General features: G+C 41.5%; 2 protein-coding genes across 3 annotated transcripts in view; both read left to right on the top strand.

Annotated features, from left to right (window-relative positions):
- The first annotated feature begins 1378 nt into the window (after positions 1–1378).
- LOC117968191 (zinc finger protein 850-like) overlaps positions 1379–14081 on the top strand; it is a 30167-nt gene continuing 17464 nt past the window's right edge. Inside the window, exons 1-3 of the mRNA XM_059008870.1 lie at positions 1379–3304; positions 5583–6457; positions 12269–12776. Of these exons, the coding sequence (XP_058864853.1) occupies positions 2887–3304; positions 5583–6457; positions 12269–12776 (1801 nt within the window). The 5' untranslated portion in view covers positions 1379–2886. The remainder of the gene's footprint in view (positions 3305–5582; positions 6458–12268; positions 12777–14081) is intronic.
- The window catches only part of LOC131706988 (zinc finger protein 79-like), a 168854-nt gene continuing 164862 nt past the window's right edge, over positions 10090–14081 (top strand). For both annotated transcript variants that reach the window (XM_059008992.1, XM_059008994.1), the window contains exon 1: positions 10090–10248. The gene's annotated coding sequence lies outside the window, so the exon portion shown is untranslated. The remainder of the gene's footprint in view (positions 10249–14081) is intronic.

Below are 14081 nucleotides of genomic sequence, written 5' to 3'. Positions count from 1 at the left end.
AATCAAATATTTTAAACACAGGTATCAAACAAAATCACAGAAAATGTGAACAAAGATACAGATGAAAGATAAGTTTTCAGTATGAAACGTGACACACTGTCAAAATGAAAAAATTACAGAGTTAGTATCGGGTGTGACCTCCCTGAGCATTATCACAATCCTGGCAGCGTTGACGCATAGACCTGCTCAGCCTCTGGATAGACTGCTGTGGGATGTTCCACTGCAGTCAGCTGGTGAAGGTTGGCAGGTCGCGGTTGTCTCCTGTGGATGGCGCTGGCGATTTGGTCCCACAGATGTTCTATTGGACTCAGGTCAGGAGAAAAAGCTGGCCATGGCAAGACCTCGACATTTGTTGTGCAATTGTAGTCACTGTTCTTGCGTTAATTCAAATGGCTATTTATACAGATTATTAAACAACTCATTTTGACAATTTTAACTCGACTCAAATACCAAACGCTGAGCACCTGGTGTTTTTATTTAAAATGTAAATAATGTAAATAACATTATGTATGTGCCCAATGAGCTATTGATGTAAAACCTACTGTTGTGTTTTCATTGTGCATCAGTGTGTATAGTGTGTGTGTGTGTGTATATATAATGTGTGTGTGTGTGTGTATATATGTGTGTGTGCGTGTGTGTGTGTGTGTGTGTATATATAATGTGTGTGTGTATATAATGTGTGTGTGTGTGTGTGTGTGTGTATATAATGTGTGTGTGTATATAATGTGTGTGTGTATATAATGTGTGTGTATGTGTGTGTGTGTATATAATGTGTGTGTGTATATAATGTGTGTGTGTGTGTGTGTATATAGTGTGTGTGTATATAATGTGTGTGTGTGTGTATATATAATGTGTGTGTATATAATGTATGTGTGTATATATAATGTGTGTGTGTGTGTGTATATAATGTGTGTGTGTATATAATGTGTGTGTGTGTGTGTGTGTGTATATAATGTGTGTGTGTATATAATGTGTGTGTGTGTGTGTGTATATAGTGTGTGTGTATATAATGTGTGTGTGTGTGTATATATAATGTGTGTGTATATAATGTTTGTGTGTATATAATGTGTGTGTGTGTGTATATAATGTGTGTGTGTGTGTGTGTGTGTATATAATTGTGTGTGTGTGTATACATAATGTGTGTGTATATAATGTGTATGTGTGTGTGTGTGTATATATAATGTGTGTGTGTATAATGTGTATGTGTGTGTGTGTGTATATAATGTATGTGTGTATATATAATGTGTGTGTGCGTGTGTATATAATGTGTGTGTGTATATAATGTATGTGTGTGTGTGTGTATATATAATGTGTGTGTGTATAATGTGTGTGTATATAATGTATGTGTGTATATATAATGTGTGTGTGTGTGTGTGTGTATATATAATGTGTGTGTGTATAATGTGTGTGTATATAATGTATGTGTGTATATATAATGTGTGTGTGCGTGTGTATATAATGTGTGTGTATATATAATGTATGTGTGTGTGTGTGTGTTGTAACCCTGACATTGACATTGATTATCGTGCTAATTCTAATTATTGATCATTATCGAGTTAAAATGCTTAACAAACAAAAAAAAACTTCCCTCACAGTAACAGTTTAAAGGAACAAACACCCTCTTTTTATAGAGCATGGTATAAAAACATTCAAACAAATCAGATGTTTTAAGACATGTTTGATAAATACATTGGCATTTAAATATAGCACCCTCCAATTTTCATATTCCTGCCCTCACTAGCCTTTGCCTTGATTTGTGTGAAATCTGACGAATTTCCAGTGTAAACATAACGGTAAATTAAGAAAAATAACAATAATAATCAACTCCACTGTCCAAAGCAGAAAAAAAACCCTAAAGGTTTTAAAACTACATTAACATTATGGCCTATTGACATGGAAATAATTTGATTTCTCATTTGTTTATTTGCTGTTTATGAATTACGCGGCCCAGCTTCTGCTAATGAAAGCAGCAGCCCCTGCCAGTGTGTCGCGGCTGCAGAGATGCGGTTCACTTTTTGCTGTCGTATTTTAATCAGAACTTTACATGACTTTGCATAGCCACTTCAATTTGCATTGTCTTCAGTGAATACAACATTAGAGGCAGCCTACCCTTTCCTGCAACAGAACCTTCTACAGCGACCACTCCAGTTGATCATTTTAGTCTCCATACTTGAATAGGTATAATATCTCTTTCATACATGTATGTGGATTTATTATTAATTGACTTACTGCCTACATCGCAACCAAGATATGAGGAATATCTCTCTCATACACGTGTAGGCCTAATCAATCTACATACCACGTCACAACCAAAGATGAGTCGCATACTGGAGCGCTCAGAGAAGCGTTTCGCCCAAGTGTACATTATATATATTACAATCTCAGACAAGAACATTATCTGTGCACATCTAGACTACAGTAATCACAAGCGCATTAAGTGGCTGAGACAATGCAGCATAACTTTATGATTGATATTGTAAATTCAGTACCTGCCTATGCATACACTTAAAGCACAACATACTTATTCATATAGTACGTTCTGTACAACCATAAATGTTTGTAATGCACCTTTTCCGACGGTGCTATGCTTGCTCAAGTCTGTGGAGCACGAATGGAACTTGTAATGCGTCCACTTCTTCTGCAGTAAGGATCTCACACAATTCAGCCTCCATGTTTGCTCTGTCTGTCTGTCTGTAAAATCTGTGACATCAGCTGCAGACTACGGATGCAATCGAGCTGGGTAAAAAAAGTACAAAAAAAAAAAAGTATAATGAAAGCAGCCAGAGAGGCTGTGTGTACCGCCCCACTTTAACCACTGACTGTATTTAAATTAATAAATGAGCTTTTTCTTTCCAGTAGCTACTAAACAGAGTCCCGTGTGCTGCCATGGACAGTGTGGAGATGGAATCTGTCCAGATTAAAGAGGAGCTCCCTGAAATTGAACTGGTCCCCATTAGAGTGGAGTTCTCTGGGCTGGCTTCCCTCCCCATTAAACAGGAGCTCTGTGAGATGCAATGTGACAGCAGCCAGCCAGAGGTCTCTGAGATTAAAGCTGAGCACAATGAATTGGAGATCCCCCAGACAGAAGAACCCCTTCCTGCTAAACAAGAACCAGGGAAGGAAGAATCCGAGGACTTCAAACCAAACATCCCTGAGCTGGAGCGTGTACGCCTGCGGGAGTGTAGCGTGGTGCTGAAGAGAATCTGCGTGAGAGAGCAAGGCGCTGGAGAGGAAGGCTCTCCCAACAGCATGCAAGGAGGTGGAAAGGAAGACGGGCGCTCCCATTCAGAATGCAGTCTAGCAGGTGAGTGACTCCCAGTAGCTGTGACATTGTCATTCTAGATTGCGTGATATCCACAGTGTGGTTGAGAGGGAGGGAGGGAGCATGTAGGTTACATTACTAGCTGTTTGTTTTTCCTGCACCACTCCAACCAGTTCAAGGCAGGACTCGCTACTGGTGAACTTCAAAAGCAGAGTCTGTATTTACACCATATTTAAATGAACAATTAAACATAAAAGGGTTTTTTTTTCTAACTTGCCACATATAAAGCACAACTTCAAAAAATGAAAAACTATAATAAATAATTAAAGAAACTAGTGTGAAAACAGGTATATGTACATACAAAACTGTAAAAATATTACAGGTTATATTCAAAATAAAAACATGTTTTGTAAAAGGCAGTCAAAATGGCAGTTCTAGGTAGAGGGGATTATAACTTTAATTTTTGCAACCCTGCCTTTCAAACGCCATCAAGGTATTTAATACATGTACAGTGCCTTGCGAAAGTATTCGGCCCCCTTGAACTTTGCGACCTTTTGCCACATTTCAGGCTTCAAACATAAAGATATGAAACTGTAATTTTTTGTGAAGAATCAACAACAAGTGGGACACAATCATGAAGTGGAACGAATTTTATTGGATATTTCAAACTTTAACAAATAAAAAACTGAAAAATTGGGGTGCAAAATTATTCAGCCCCCTTAAGTTAATACTTTGTAGCGCCACCTTTTGCTGCGATTACAGCTATAAGTCGCTTGGGGTATGTCTCTATCAGTTTTGCACATCGAGAGACTGAAATTTTTGCCCATTCCTCCTTGCAAAACAGCTCGAGCTCAGTGAGGTTGGATGGAGAGCATTTGTGAACAGCAGTTTTCAGTTCTTTCCACAGATTCTCGATTGGATTCAGGTCTGGACTTTGACTTGGCCATTCTAACACCTGGATATGTTTATTTGTGAACCATTCCATTGTAGATTTTGCTTTATGTTTTGGATCATTGTCTTGTTGGAAGACAAATCTCCGTCCCAGTCTCAGGTCTTTTGCAGACTCCATCAGGTTTTCTTCCAGAATGGTCCTGTATTTGGCTCCATCCATCTTCCCATCAATTTTAACCATCTTCCCTGTCCCTGCTGAAGAAAAGCAGGCCCAAACCATGATGCTGCCACCACCATGTTTGACAGTGGGGATGGTGTGTTCAGGGTGATGAGCTGTGTTGCTTTTACGCCAAACATAACGTTTTGCATTGTTGCCAAAAAGTTCGATTTTGGTTTCATCTGACCAGAGCACCTTCTTCCACATGTTTGGTGTGTCTCCCAGGTGGCTTGTGGCAAACTGTAAACGACACTTTTTATGGATATCTTTAAGAAATGGCTTTCTTCTTGCCACTCTTCCATAAAGGCCAGATTTGTGCAGTATACGACTGATTGTTGTCCTATGGACAGAGTCTCCCACCTCAGCTGTAGATCTCTGCAGTTCATCCAGAGTGATCATGGGCCTCTTGGCTGCATCTCTGATCAGTCTTCTCCTTGTATGAGCTGAAAGTTTAGAGGGACGGCCAGGTCTTGGTAGATTTGCAGTGGTCTGATACTCCTTCCATTTCAATATTATCGTTTGCACAGTGCTCCTTGGGATGTTTAAAGCTTGGGAAATCTTTTTGTATCCAAATCCGGCTTTAAACTTCTCCACAACAGTATCTCGGACCTGCCTGGTGTGTTCCTTGTTCTTCATGATGCTCTCTGCGCTTTAAACGGACCTCTGAGACTATCACAGTGCAGGTGCATTTATACGGAGACTTGATTACACACAGGTGGATTCTATTTATCATCATTAGTCATTTAGGTCAACATTGGATCATTCAGAGATCCTCACTGAACTTCTGGAGAGAGTTTGCTGCACTGAAAGTAAAGGGGCTGAATAATTTTGCACGCCCAATTTTTCAGTTTTTTATTTGTTAAAAAAGTTTGAAATATCCAATAAATTTCGTTCCACTTCATGATTGTGTCCCACTTGTTGTTGATTCTTCACAAAAAATTTCAGTTTCATATCTTTATGTTTGAAGCCTGAAATGTGGCAAAAGGTTGCAAAGTTCAAGGGGGCCGAATACTTTCGCAAGGCACTGTATTTAGGAAAAGTAAGGAATGGACAACCGCGTATCTTCCACATACGCAGAGTAATTTAAATGAAGTGAAAACCGTCAAAATGACTGTCGTGGCGGTTCTAGTGTTAATCCACTCCTCCACCCAGCCACATGCCTGAAGCCCACAAGCAGTCCCTCTTACTTTCTTTCCTGTTCATATTTTCCAGGTTCCAGTCCAGCAGCTAAAGCGAGGGCGGGCGGTGGAGAATATCCTGACTGTGGGAAAGGTTTAACCCAGTTAGGAAACCTGAAAGCACACCAGCAAACTCACACAGGAGAGAAATCGTATTGCTGTTCTCATTGTGGGAAGAGTTTCAGTCGGTCAGACAGCCTTGTTTCACACCAGCGAATTCACACAGGAGAAAAACCGTATTGTTGCTCTGACTGTGGGAAGAGTTTCAGTAGGTCATACAGCCTTGTTTCACACCAGCGAATTCACACAGGAGAGAAACCATATTGCTGCTCTTACTGTGGGAAGAGTTTCAGTCAGTCAAGGGACCTGAAAACACACCAGCGAATTCACACAGGAGAGAAACCGTATCGCTGCTCTGACTGTGGGAAGAGTTTCAGTGACTCGGGAAACATGAAAAAACACCAGCAAATTCACACAGGAGAGAAACCGTATTTCTGCTCTGACTGTGGGAAGAGTTTCAGTCGGTCAGACAGCCTTATTTCACACCAGCGAGTTCACACAGGAGAGAAACCGTATCGCTGCTCTGACTGTGGGAAGAGTTTCAGTCATTCCGGACAGCTTGTTTCACACCAGCGAACTCACACCGGAGAGAAACCGTATCGCTGCTCTGACTGTGGGAAGAGTTTCAGTCGGTCAGACAGCCTTGTTTCACACCAGCGAATTCACACAGGAGAGAAACCGTATTTCTGCTCTGTCTGTGGGAAGAGTTTCAGTCGGTCAAACAGCCTTGTTTCACACCAGCGAATTCACAGAGGAGAGAAACCGTATCGCTGCTCTGACTGTGGGAAGAGTTTCCGCATTAAACAAGGCCTTCAAAACCACCAGCGAGTTCACAAAGGAGAGGAACCTTAAAGACTGTGTTCTAGGGACGTGGTTTTGGTACATTTTTATGAACGTTTAAATGCTATGCAGTGTCAACGTTTAAACATTTAAACCACATCTATACACACACACACTTTATATTACTGACAGGCCTGGTTAGTATTTTCTAAGCAAAGAAATCCTAAATAAGCAAATAACATTTTAACATCGCAAAGACTTAACTACAAAGAGTACACACCAAAGTATATATTGAAATATTTATCTTTTAAAAGTCCTCTTCATTCAAACAATTGTAACTGAAGTTGTCAGTGGAGATGGAACTATATGCACATTCAACACATTTTTGGATAGTATGTATTTAGAATAGTTTGTTTCTTAAAGATTCATTAACAAAAAAAAAGCAAGCTATTCAGTTTGTGTTTTTTATAAGTAACTTTGCCCAAAATGATATGGTTATTATTTTTGAAAATGGTTTAGATTTGGTGAGAAATGTTTCGTTGTACGCCCCATTACCAGCACACTGTAATGCTGGGGTTCGGATATGGTGATGAAGTAACTCTTAAATCAGTGATTCAGCTGGATGCAGACAGCTTCCAATCCTCCAGTGTTATTAGTGAGGCTCACACCTTCATGTATGCATTGTTTACCAACCTCTCAACTCCCTGCATGCTTTATCAACAAAGCTTATTGAATTCAAGACACTTCAATACCTTTATTCAATTACCAGGCAAACATGAATACTGCAAAGCAAGCTTCAGGTTAACAGGAGACTTTAACCAATTGATTTATTTAACAGGAAAAGTGTTTTATTAATTATTTTATTAATCTTAATACCAATGCTGTTTTATTATTGTATTTATTTACACAAATTATTAATTTTGTAAATATAAATGTTAACATTTAATTAATTACTGGTCCTGAATCTATTGGTCCTTAACAATAACTAACAGTCTTACCACACCACCGAGCTGTTGTTTGTTTCAGCCCTCCCCATTCACAAGGCGCTCCGATGACTCTGTCGTACCCCATGAGTCCACAAATCCTGGGCCAACAAACTCGCTAGTATTCTCTTTGGATACACAACAGTCTTAGCTAAAGAAAATGGAGTCCTTCGAGTTCGTACGACCCACGACCGCCATCGGACGAGCCTTACCCCGATGGTGTTTTTATAATGGGATTTGCCATAGGGAAGGGGGTGGTCTCTTATCGTACCCGTATCTCCACAACCCCTGGGCCAACGAACTCAGACTGAAAATGTGTAAATTTGTTGAAAATGTACCATTTGAAAACGGGTGGCTCCCTGTGAAAGAGGGCCCCCAGACATGACCCTAGGAAGTTCAACCCGGTTTCTCGGCCCCAGGGTCATGGAGATATGACCCCGAAAAGGGTAGTTTTTGGACATTTTTGACAGGGTGTATCTCGGGTTCTGTGGGGGTTAGGAACTTGATTTTTTTTTTGCGGCGGGGCCCCATGGGACCCCACACAAGGAGTCACCATTATCATGGTTCAGATGCCAGGACGGCTTGGCAAAGTGAATTTTTTCGTCATGACATGAGTTTTTGGGTGAACCACCACACCGTTTTAGGGGGTGGTCAGGGGTGCTCCCCTGAGTCTATATCACTTTGAATGGTGGTTCTATGTGCTCGGGTTCGAGAGATATGCCTGAAAATGTGTTTTTTAACACTGCCATAGACATGAATGGGGCAGAATACCCGAAAATATATTTTGCAAAGAATTGCATGGTGGTGTGTGCGTGCAGGGGTTGCATGGTGGTGTGTGCATGTAGGGGTTGCATGGTGGTGTGTGCGTGCAGGGGTTGCATGGTGGTGTGTGCATGTAGGGGTTGCATGGTGGTGTGTGCGTGCAGGGGTTGCATGGTGGTGTGTGCGTGCAGGGGTTGCATGGTGGTGTGTGTGTGCAGGGGTTGCACGGTGGTGTGTGCGTGCAGGGGTTGCATGGTGGGTGTGTGCGTGCAGGGGTTGCATGGTGGTGTGTGCGTGCAGGGGTAGCACGGTGGTGTGTGCGTGCAGGGGTTGCATGGTGGTGTGTGAGTGCAGGGGTTGCATGGTGGTGTGTGCGTGCAGGGGTTGCATGGTGGGTGTGTGCGTGCAGGGGTTGCATGGTGGGTGTGTGCGTGCAGGGGTTGCATGGTGGTGTGTGCGTGCAGGGGTTGCATGGTGGTGTGTGCGTGTAGGGGTTGCATGGTGGTGTGTGCGTGCAGGGGTTGCATGGTGGTGTGTGCGTGCAGGGGTTGCATGGTGGTGTGTGCGTGCAGGGGTTGCATGGTGGTGTGTGCGTGCAGGGGTTGCATGGTGGTGTGTGCGTGCAGGGGTTGCATGGTGGTGTGTGCGTGCAGGGGTTGCATGGTGGTGTGTGCGTGCAGGGGTTGCATGGTGTTGTGTGCGTGCAGGGGTTGCATGGTGGTGTGTGCGTGCAGGGGTTGCATGGTGGGTGTATGCGTGTAGGGGTTGCATGGTGGTACACGTGTGTGGAGGAGAATTGGAGTTCAGGTTTTGTGCAAAAGAGGGGCGGGGAAAAGACTGGGAAGGGTAGGGTAAAAGAAAAATTACTACAATCATTTATTTTCACTGTCGACTCCCAGCCTCCTTACCCTCACTTTATGATTTTATTTTGTGATTATTTAATTATTGTCAAATAAACGGCCTTCATCTACTCACAGTTGCAGTCTCATTTCTGTCCAAAACGAACCTGAAACACTACAATATATTGATGGACGTTACATAAGAAAATTAGATGTCCTTTTTTCGGAATACCATGTTCCTTCCCAAAAATGTGTTTTAATATTAGCCTTTAAGAAGGAAAACGACTGCTTTAATTAATTTTCATGTATCTGTTTCAGTGCAATGTAGTTTCTTCACGTAATAAGAAATACGGTTTTTTTTAACAATTACATTTTATTTGTTTTTTCATAAAAAAAAAAGATTTCTGGGGAGAGTAAAAAACACATTAACTTTGATTCATGTACTAAGGGTTACTCTCAAATGAATTCACGATCCAGTTTAAGGTAAACTGCATGGATGACTTAGAAACTCGGCTGTCAGCTGAGTCCCCAAAACTGGGCTGAATTCGAAAATGCAAAGCGGCCCAGAATTTGGGACGTTATCTAAAAACCAAAGCGGCCCAGAATTTGCGACGTAAATGAAAACAGGGGCAGTGTATATGTAAAACTGTGATTACATTAGAGATAAACTAATGTATCCTCTAACAAAACTGCAATAGTGTATACATTTTATATTAAAATATATCGCAAAAACGATTATAGATATATGCTACTTGAAAGAAAAAAGTACACCACCACAGAAAGCCAATTCTTACATTCGTGCATAACATGATCATTCATATAAAGTAATTCCTCATAGTTTGTTATATCAGTGCAGTGTAATACCACATTATATTTTAATGGTAAGGTTGTGGAAAGCAGATCACTCTCTCTCTCTCTCTGATCACAATGTTAAAAATGCCTGCACGCTTTTCCACTCGTGTGACGACACATTCATGTGACAGACATGGACCAATCAAAACGCGAGACTGTTGTGCGGTTCCATCCCAGAGACCGTGACGTCACGCGCGCACTCCCGTCTGCAATCTAGCCGGCGCAAAGGTGTCGTGAGCGCGCCCGCTGTATTACATCGCGGAGTGCAGCGCGGTCATGTGACCGAGTCAGGTGACGCCCGGGTGAGGCAGATCCAGACTTTGTTCAGTAAACACGCAAGAAGGCATGGCGGCATCAACAAGACCGAGTTCAATTTAAAATGTAACAAACTAAACGCGTACCGCGGGAATCAATACAAAATCAGGTGACCATGGTGTTCTGTTTAATATTATTGTTAACATACTTGTGTCCGAGTTAATTTTTTGAGGTGATATTAAACTACCGATATGCCATACAGGGTGTACACTGATAAACGAGAGACGCGTAAACTGACTATACTAACTATATATAGTATATGTAATGTGTGGTGCGGTACATGCGCGAATAAAGGAGAATATGCGCATTAACTCGAAGCCTTGGAGAATGTGTGTAAATATCGTAAAACAGCAGAATTCTCCACATTGGCTTGTGAATGTGCACGTCATCCAACCCTCCTTGGAGACTGTGTGTGTGTGTGTCAGTCAGTGTATGTGTCACTGTGTGTATGTTGTTTTTGCTTTTAAAGCACAGTGCATGCGTGAAGCCTGCTTCATTTACAGCACAGTGCATGCGTGAAGCCTGCTTCATTTACAGCACAGTGCATGCGTGAAGCCTGCTTCATTTACACCACAGTGCATGCGTGAAGCCTGCTTCATTTAAACCACAGTGCATGCGTGAAGCCTGCTTCATTTAAAGCACAGTGCATGTGTGAAGCCTGCTTCATTTACAGCACAGTGCATGCGTGAAGCCTGCTTCATTTAAAGCACAGTGCATGTGTGAAGCCTGCTTCATTTAAAGCTAGCGCTTAAATCCCAGTGAGTAAAGCTTCAAGCAGTTCATAGTGGTGTGGCTGTGATGCGTTATTTCTTATCCTGATTTCAAAATGGAAATGATTATAGCTTTTAAGAAATGTTTTCACCATTTCTGTGTTCACTAATTTGTTTATGGGTATTTTATTAGGCTATCCTGTTTCAAAATGAAAATGATTATATCTTTGGATAAATTCACATTCTCCGGGCTCCCTAGTGGCGCATCCGGTAAAGGCGCTCCGCGTGGAGTGCAGGATGCGCTCTATAAATGAAAAAACGTTTATCAACTATATACGCATATGCGCTCAAACTGTAATTGAAGATTGAAGTGAAATTAAAAACAATTGGTTGACAAAAGTGTTGTGCATGCTGCTATGAAAGGCAAAAAAAAATAAATAAATCAGTGTGACATCTGTGCTTGTTTTGTGGCACAGAGGTGTTTAATCCTTGGGGGAATCGTTGACAGTGACACTCGCAGTTCTTGTTCCACAGATCGCAGCCGCTCTCTTTGTTTGTTCTTGATGTAAGTAAGGCTTGAAAAACTGAACTCGCACATGTCATTGTCGCTATAGTTACGTCTCACGTGACAGAAACACACCGCGAGCTATCAGTCTACTAAGCGTAGCGTTACTTGCTTGTCGCTGATTTTAATATTTTTTTAAATATACAATACAAATGCGTGTGTGTGATGAGTTAATTGTGAGCAACACTGTATTAGCTAACGTTAGCTACGTATTTCAAACATGTATGAGGGCTTAATGTAAATGTAACGTTAGCTAACTAACTAGGCTAACGTTAGCTAGCTAGCTAACAGTAATGTTTTCATTTTTTTCCGCGGAACATCGGTTGAGAAACACTGGTCTAGAAGACTATACTTGACCTTTGACCCATATTTGACTCCTGTGACCCAGACCACTTTCAAACAAAATGTCTCATTTTAAATCTCTCGTGGTTTGTAGGCACTTTTAACAAATCTGTCTCTGTGAAGATTTACAATCTTCCTTCACCAATGGCAGCACCAACCAAGTGAACGACACAAAATCTTTGACTCTGACAGCAACGAAAAAAATACGTTAGTTTTATTGTTGTCCTGTGGGTACTGTGTAGCTTCACCACAGCCTCCTTCGAAAGCCTCTTCCCTGTCAGAGACAACGTTTAAAAAAAAAAAAAAAAAACTGGACACCTGTAATGCACACTGTGTGGAATGGCTACATTGTGTAAACAAGTAAAATCCTCTGGTATTAAAGTTATTACAAGAAATTCTGTGTCCCTTCAATAGTAAAGCAAGCCCTGCTGTTCAGGCCAGATTTTGTCGGCCCCTTGAATGGCATTAGTAGCACTGTATTTAAATAAATAATTCCTTGTTTTTTCCAGCAGCTACTAAACAGAATCCCGTGTGCTGCCATGGACAGTGTGAAGATGGAATCTGTCCAGATTAAAGAGGAGCTCCCTGAACTTGAACTTCTCCCCTTTACACTGGAGTCCTTTGGGATGGCTTCCCTCCCCATTAAACAGGAGCTCTGTGAGATGAAATCTGACAGCAGTCAGACAGAGGTCTGTGAGATTAAAGCTGAGCACAATGAACAGGAGATCCCCCAGACAGAAGAACCACTTCCTGTTAAACAAGGAGAGGTGCTGGAAACTGTCCGTATTAAATGGGAGCCCCCTGAAGTAGAGTTTGAGCACATGGAACCAGGGAAGGAAGAATCCGAGGACATCAAACCAAACATCCCTGAGCTGGAGCCTGTACGCCTGCGGGAGTGTAGCGTGGTGCTGGAGAGAATCTGTGTGAGAGAGCAAGGTGCTGGAGAGGAAGGCTCTCCCAACAGCATGCAAGGAGGTGGAAAGGAAGACGGGCGCTCCCATTCAGAATGCAGTCTAGCAGGTGAGTGACTCCCAGTAGCTGTGACATTGTCATTCTAGATTGCGTGATATCCACAGTGTGGTTGAGAGGGAGGGAGGGAGCATGTAGGTTACATTACTAGCTATTTGTTTTTGCTGTACCACTCCAACCAGTTCAAGATAGGACTCACTACTGGTGAACTTCAGATACAGATAGAATGTTGCCATTGCTCTGGGAGGGGGGGGGGGATTATACCAAGGGGGAGAAATACTAAAGCACTATATATATCATTCTAAATGTTCAGTGTAATGCTATTGAAAAATATATAATTGATATAATTGTAGCGTGTGTTGGAGGAAATGGACCTGAAACTTTACAGGAGGTCTTTGAAGGCAGATTTTGATCCCAGGGCTCGGTTTCACCAGCATCAGTCTTTACTGACTCTGCTTTCAGTTTAACCTTGCTTTTTTAAAGTGGTCTAAGCCCCACAGCTGAAATTCACACGCTTTTAACCCTTTAAGGACCAAGCATGGACCCAGGACCCGTTTTTTTGGCTGTAGTTAAGTCTCTTTCTTTAAAAAAAACTATGAAGTATTTTAACGTTAAGTAATTTTATTATGTATGCTGCTTAGTTACATGTATAAAAACATGTTATTCGATGACCTGAGGGACCTTGCAATACTTCCTGAAAGTGATGTTGAAAAATATTGATGTTTGGTCAAATTACAAGACATTGTTTCACCTGAGTGATTGCAATGACATCATACACGCTTATTCACAGGGGCTTTATTAGCAATAATGGACACTATCGATTTTTATATTCTCAAAATAAATATTTATAAACAAACTAATCATTCTTCATTCCATTATTATCCGTAATAAGGAAAAAAAAAATCCGATTAAACGTTGTAAAAACATATATTTTAAAACATGAGGCAGAATAAATGTTCTAATATAATGATGTCAGATATCTCAGATTTAGTGTTCCCATCGTTTTCTTGGCTGTAAACAAGTTCTTGTGTCATGTTTTGTTTCTGCCTGCTGCTGAAAATGTCTCCGGCCTTTAAAAATGAAATGCCCGTCTCAGTGATGTCACACGAAAAAAAGACAGCAAGCAGGGCAGTGAAATCCAGTCCCTTCCCTGTCCAATGATGTGCGTTAACCAGCTGTACTGAAGTGCGGTGGCCCAGCAAGACAAAGAAACGAAATGAAGTGTTTTTTTTTTTCTTTTTTTAATTTTGTCATGTTTACCCGGTCACAGACCAAGAATAACACTTCAGTTTGATCATGTACCCACAAACCCTAAGCCTACAAGCAGCCCCTCTTACTTTCTTTCCTGTTCTTGTT

This window comes from Acipenser ruthenus, chromosome 38 (assembly GCF_902713425.1).
Source record: "Acipenser ruthenus chromosome 38, fAciRut3.2 maternal haplotype, whole genome shotgun sequence".
In the NCBI taxonomy this organism is placed as follows: Eukaryota; Metazoa; Chordata; class Actinopteri; order Acipenseriformes; family Acipenseridae; genus Acipenser; species Acipenser ruthenus.
This window is presented reverse-complemented; position numbering and strand designations above follow the sequence as displayed.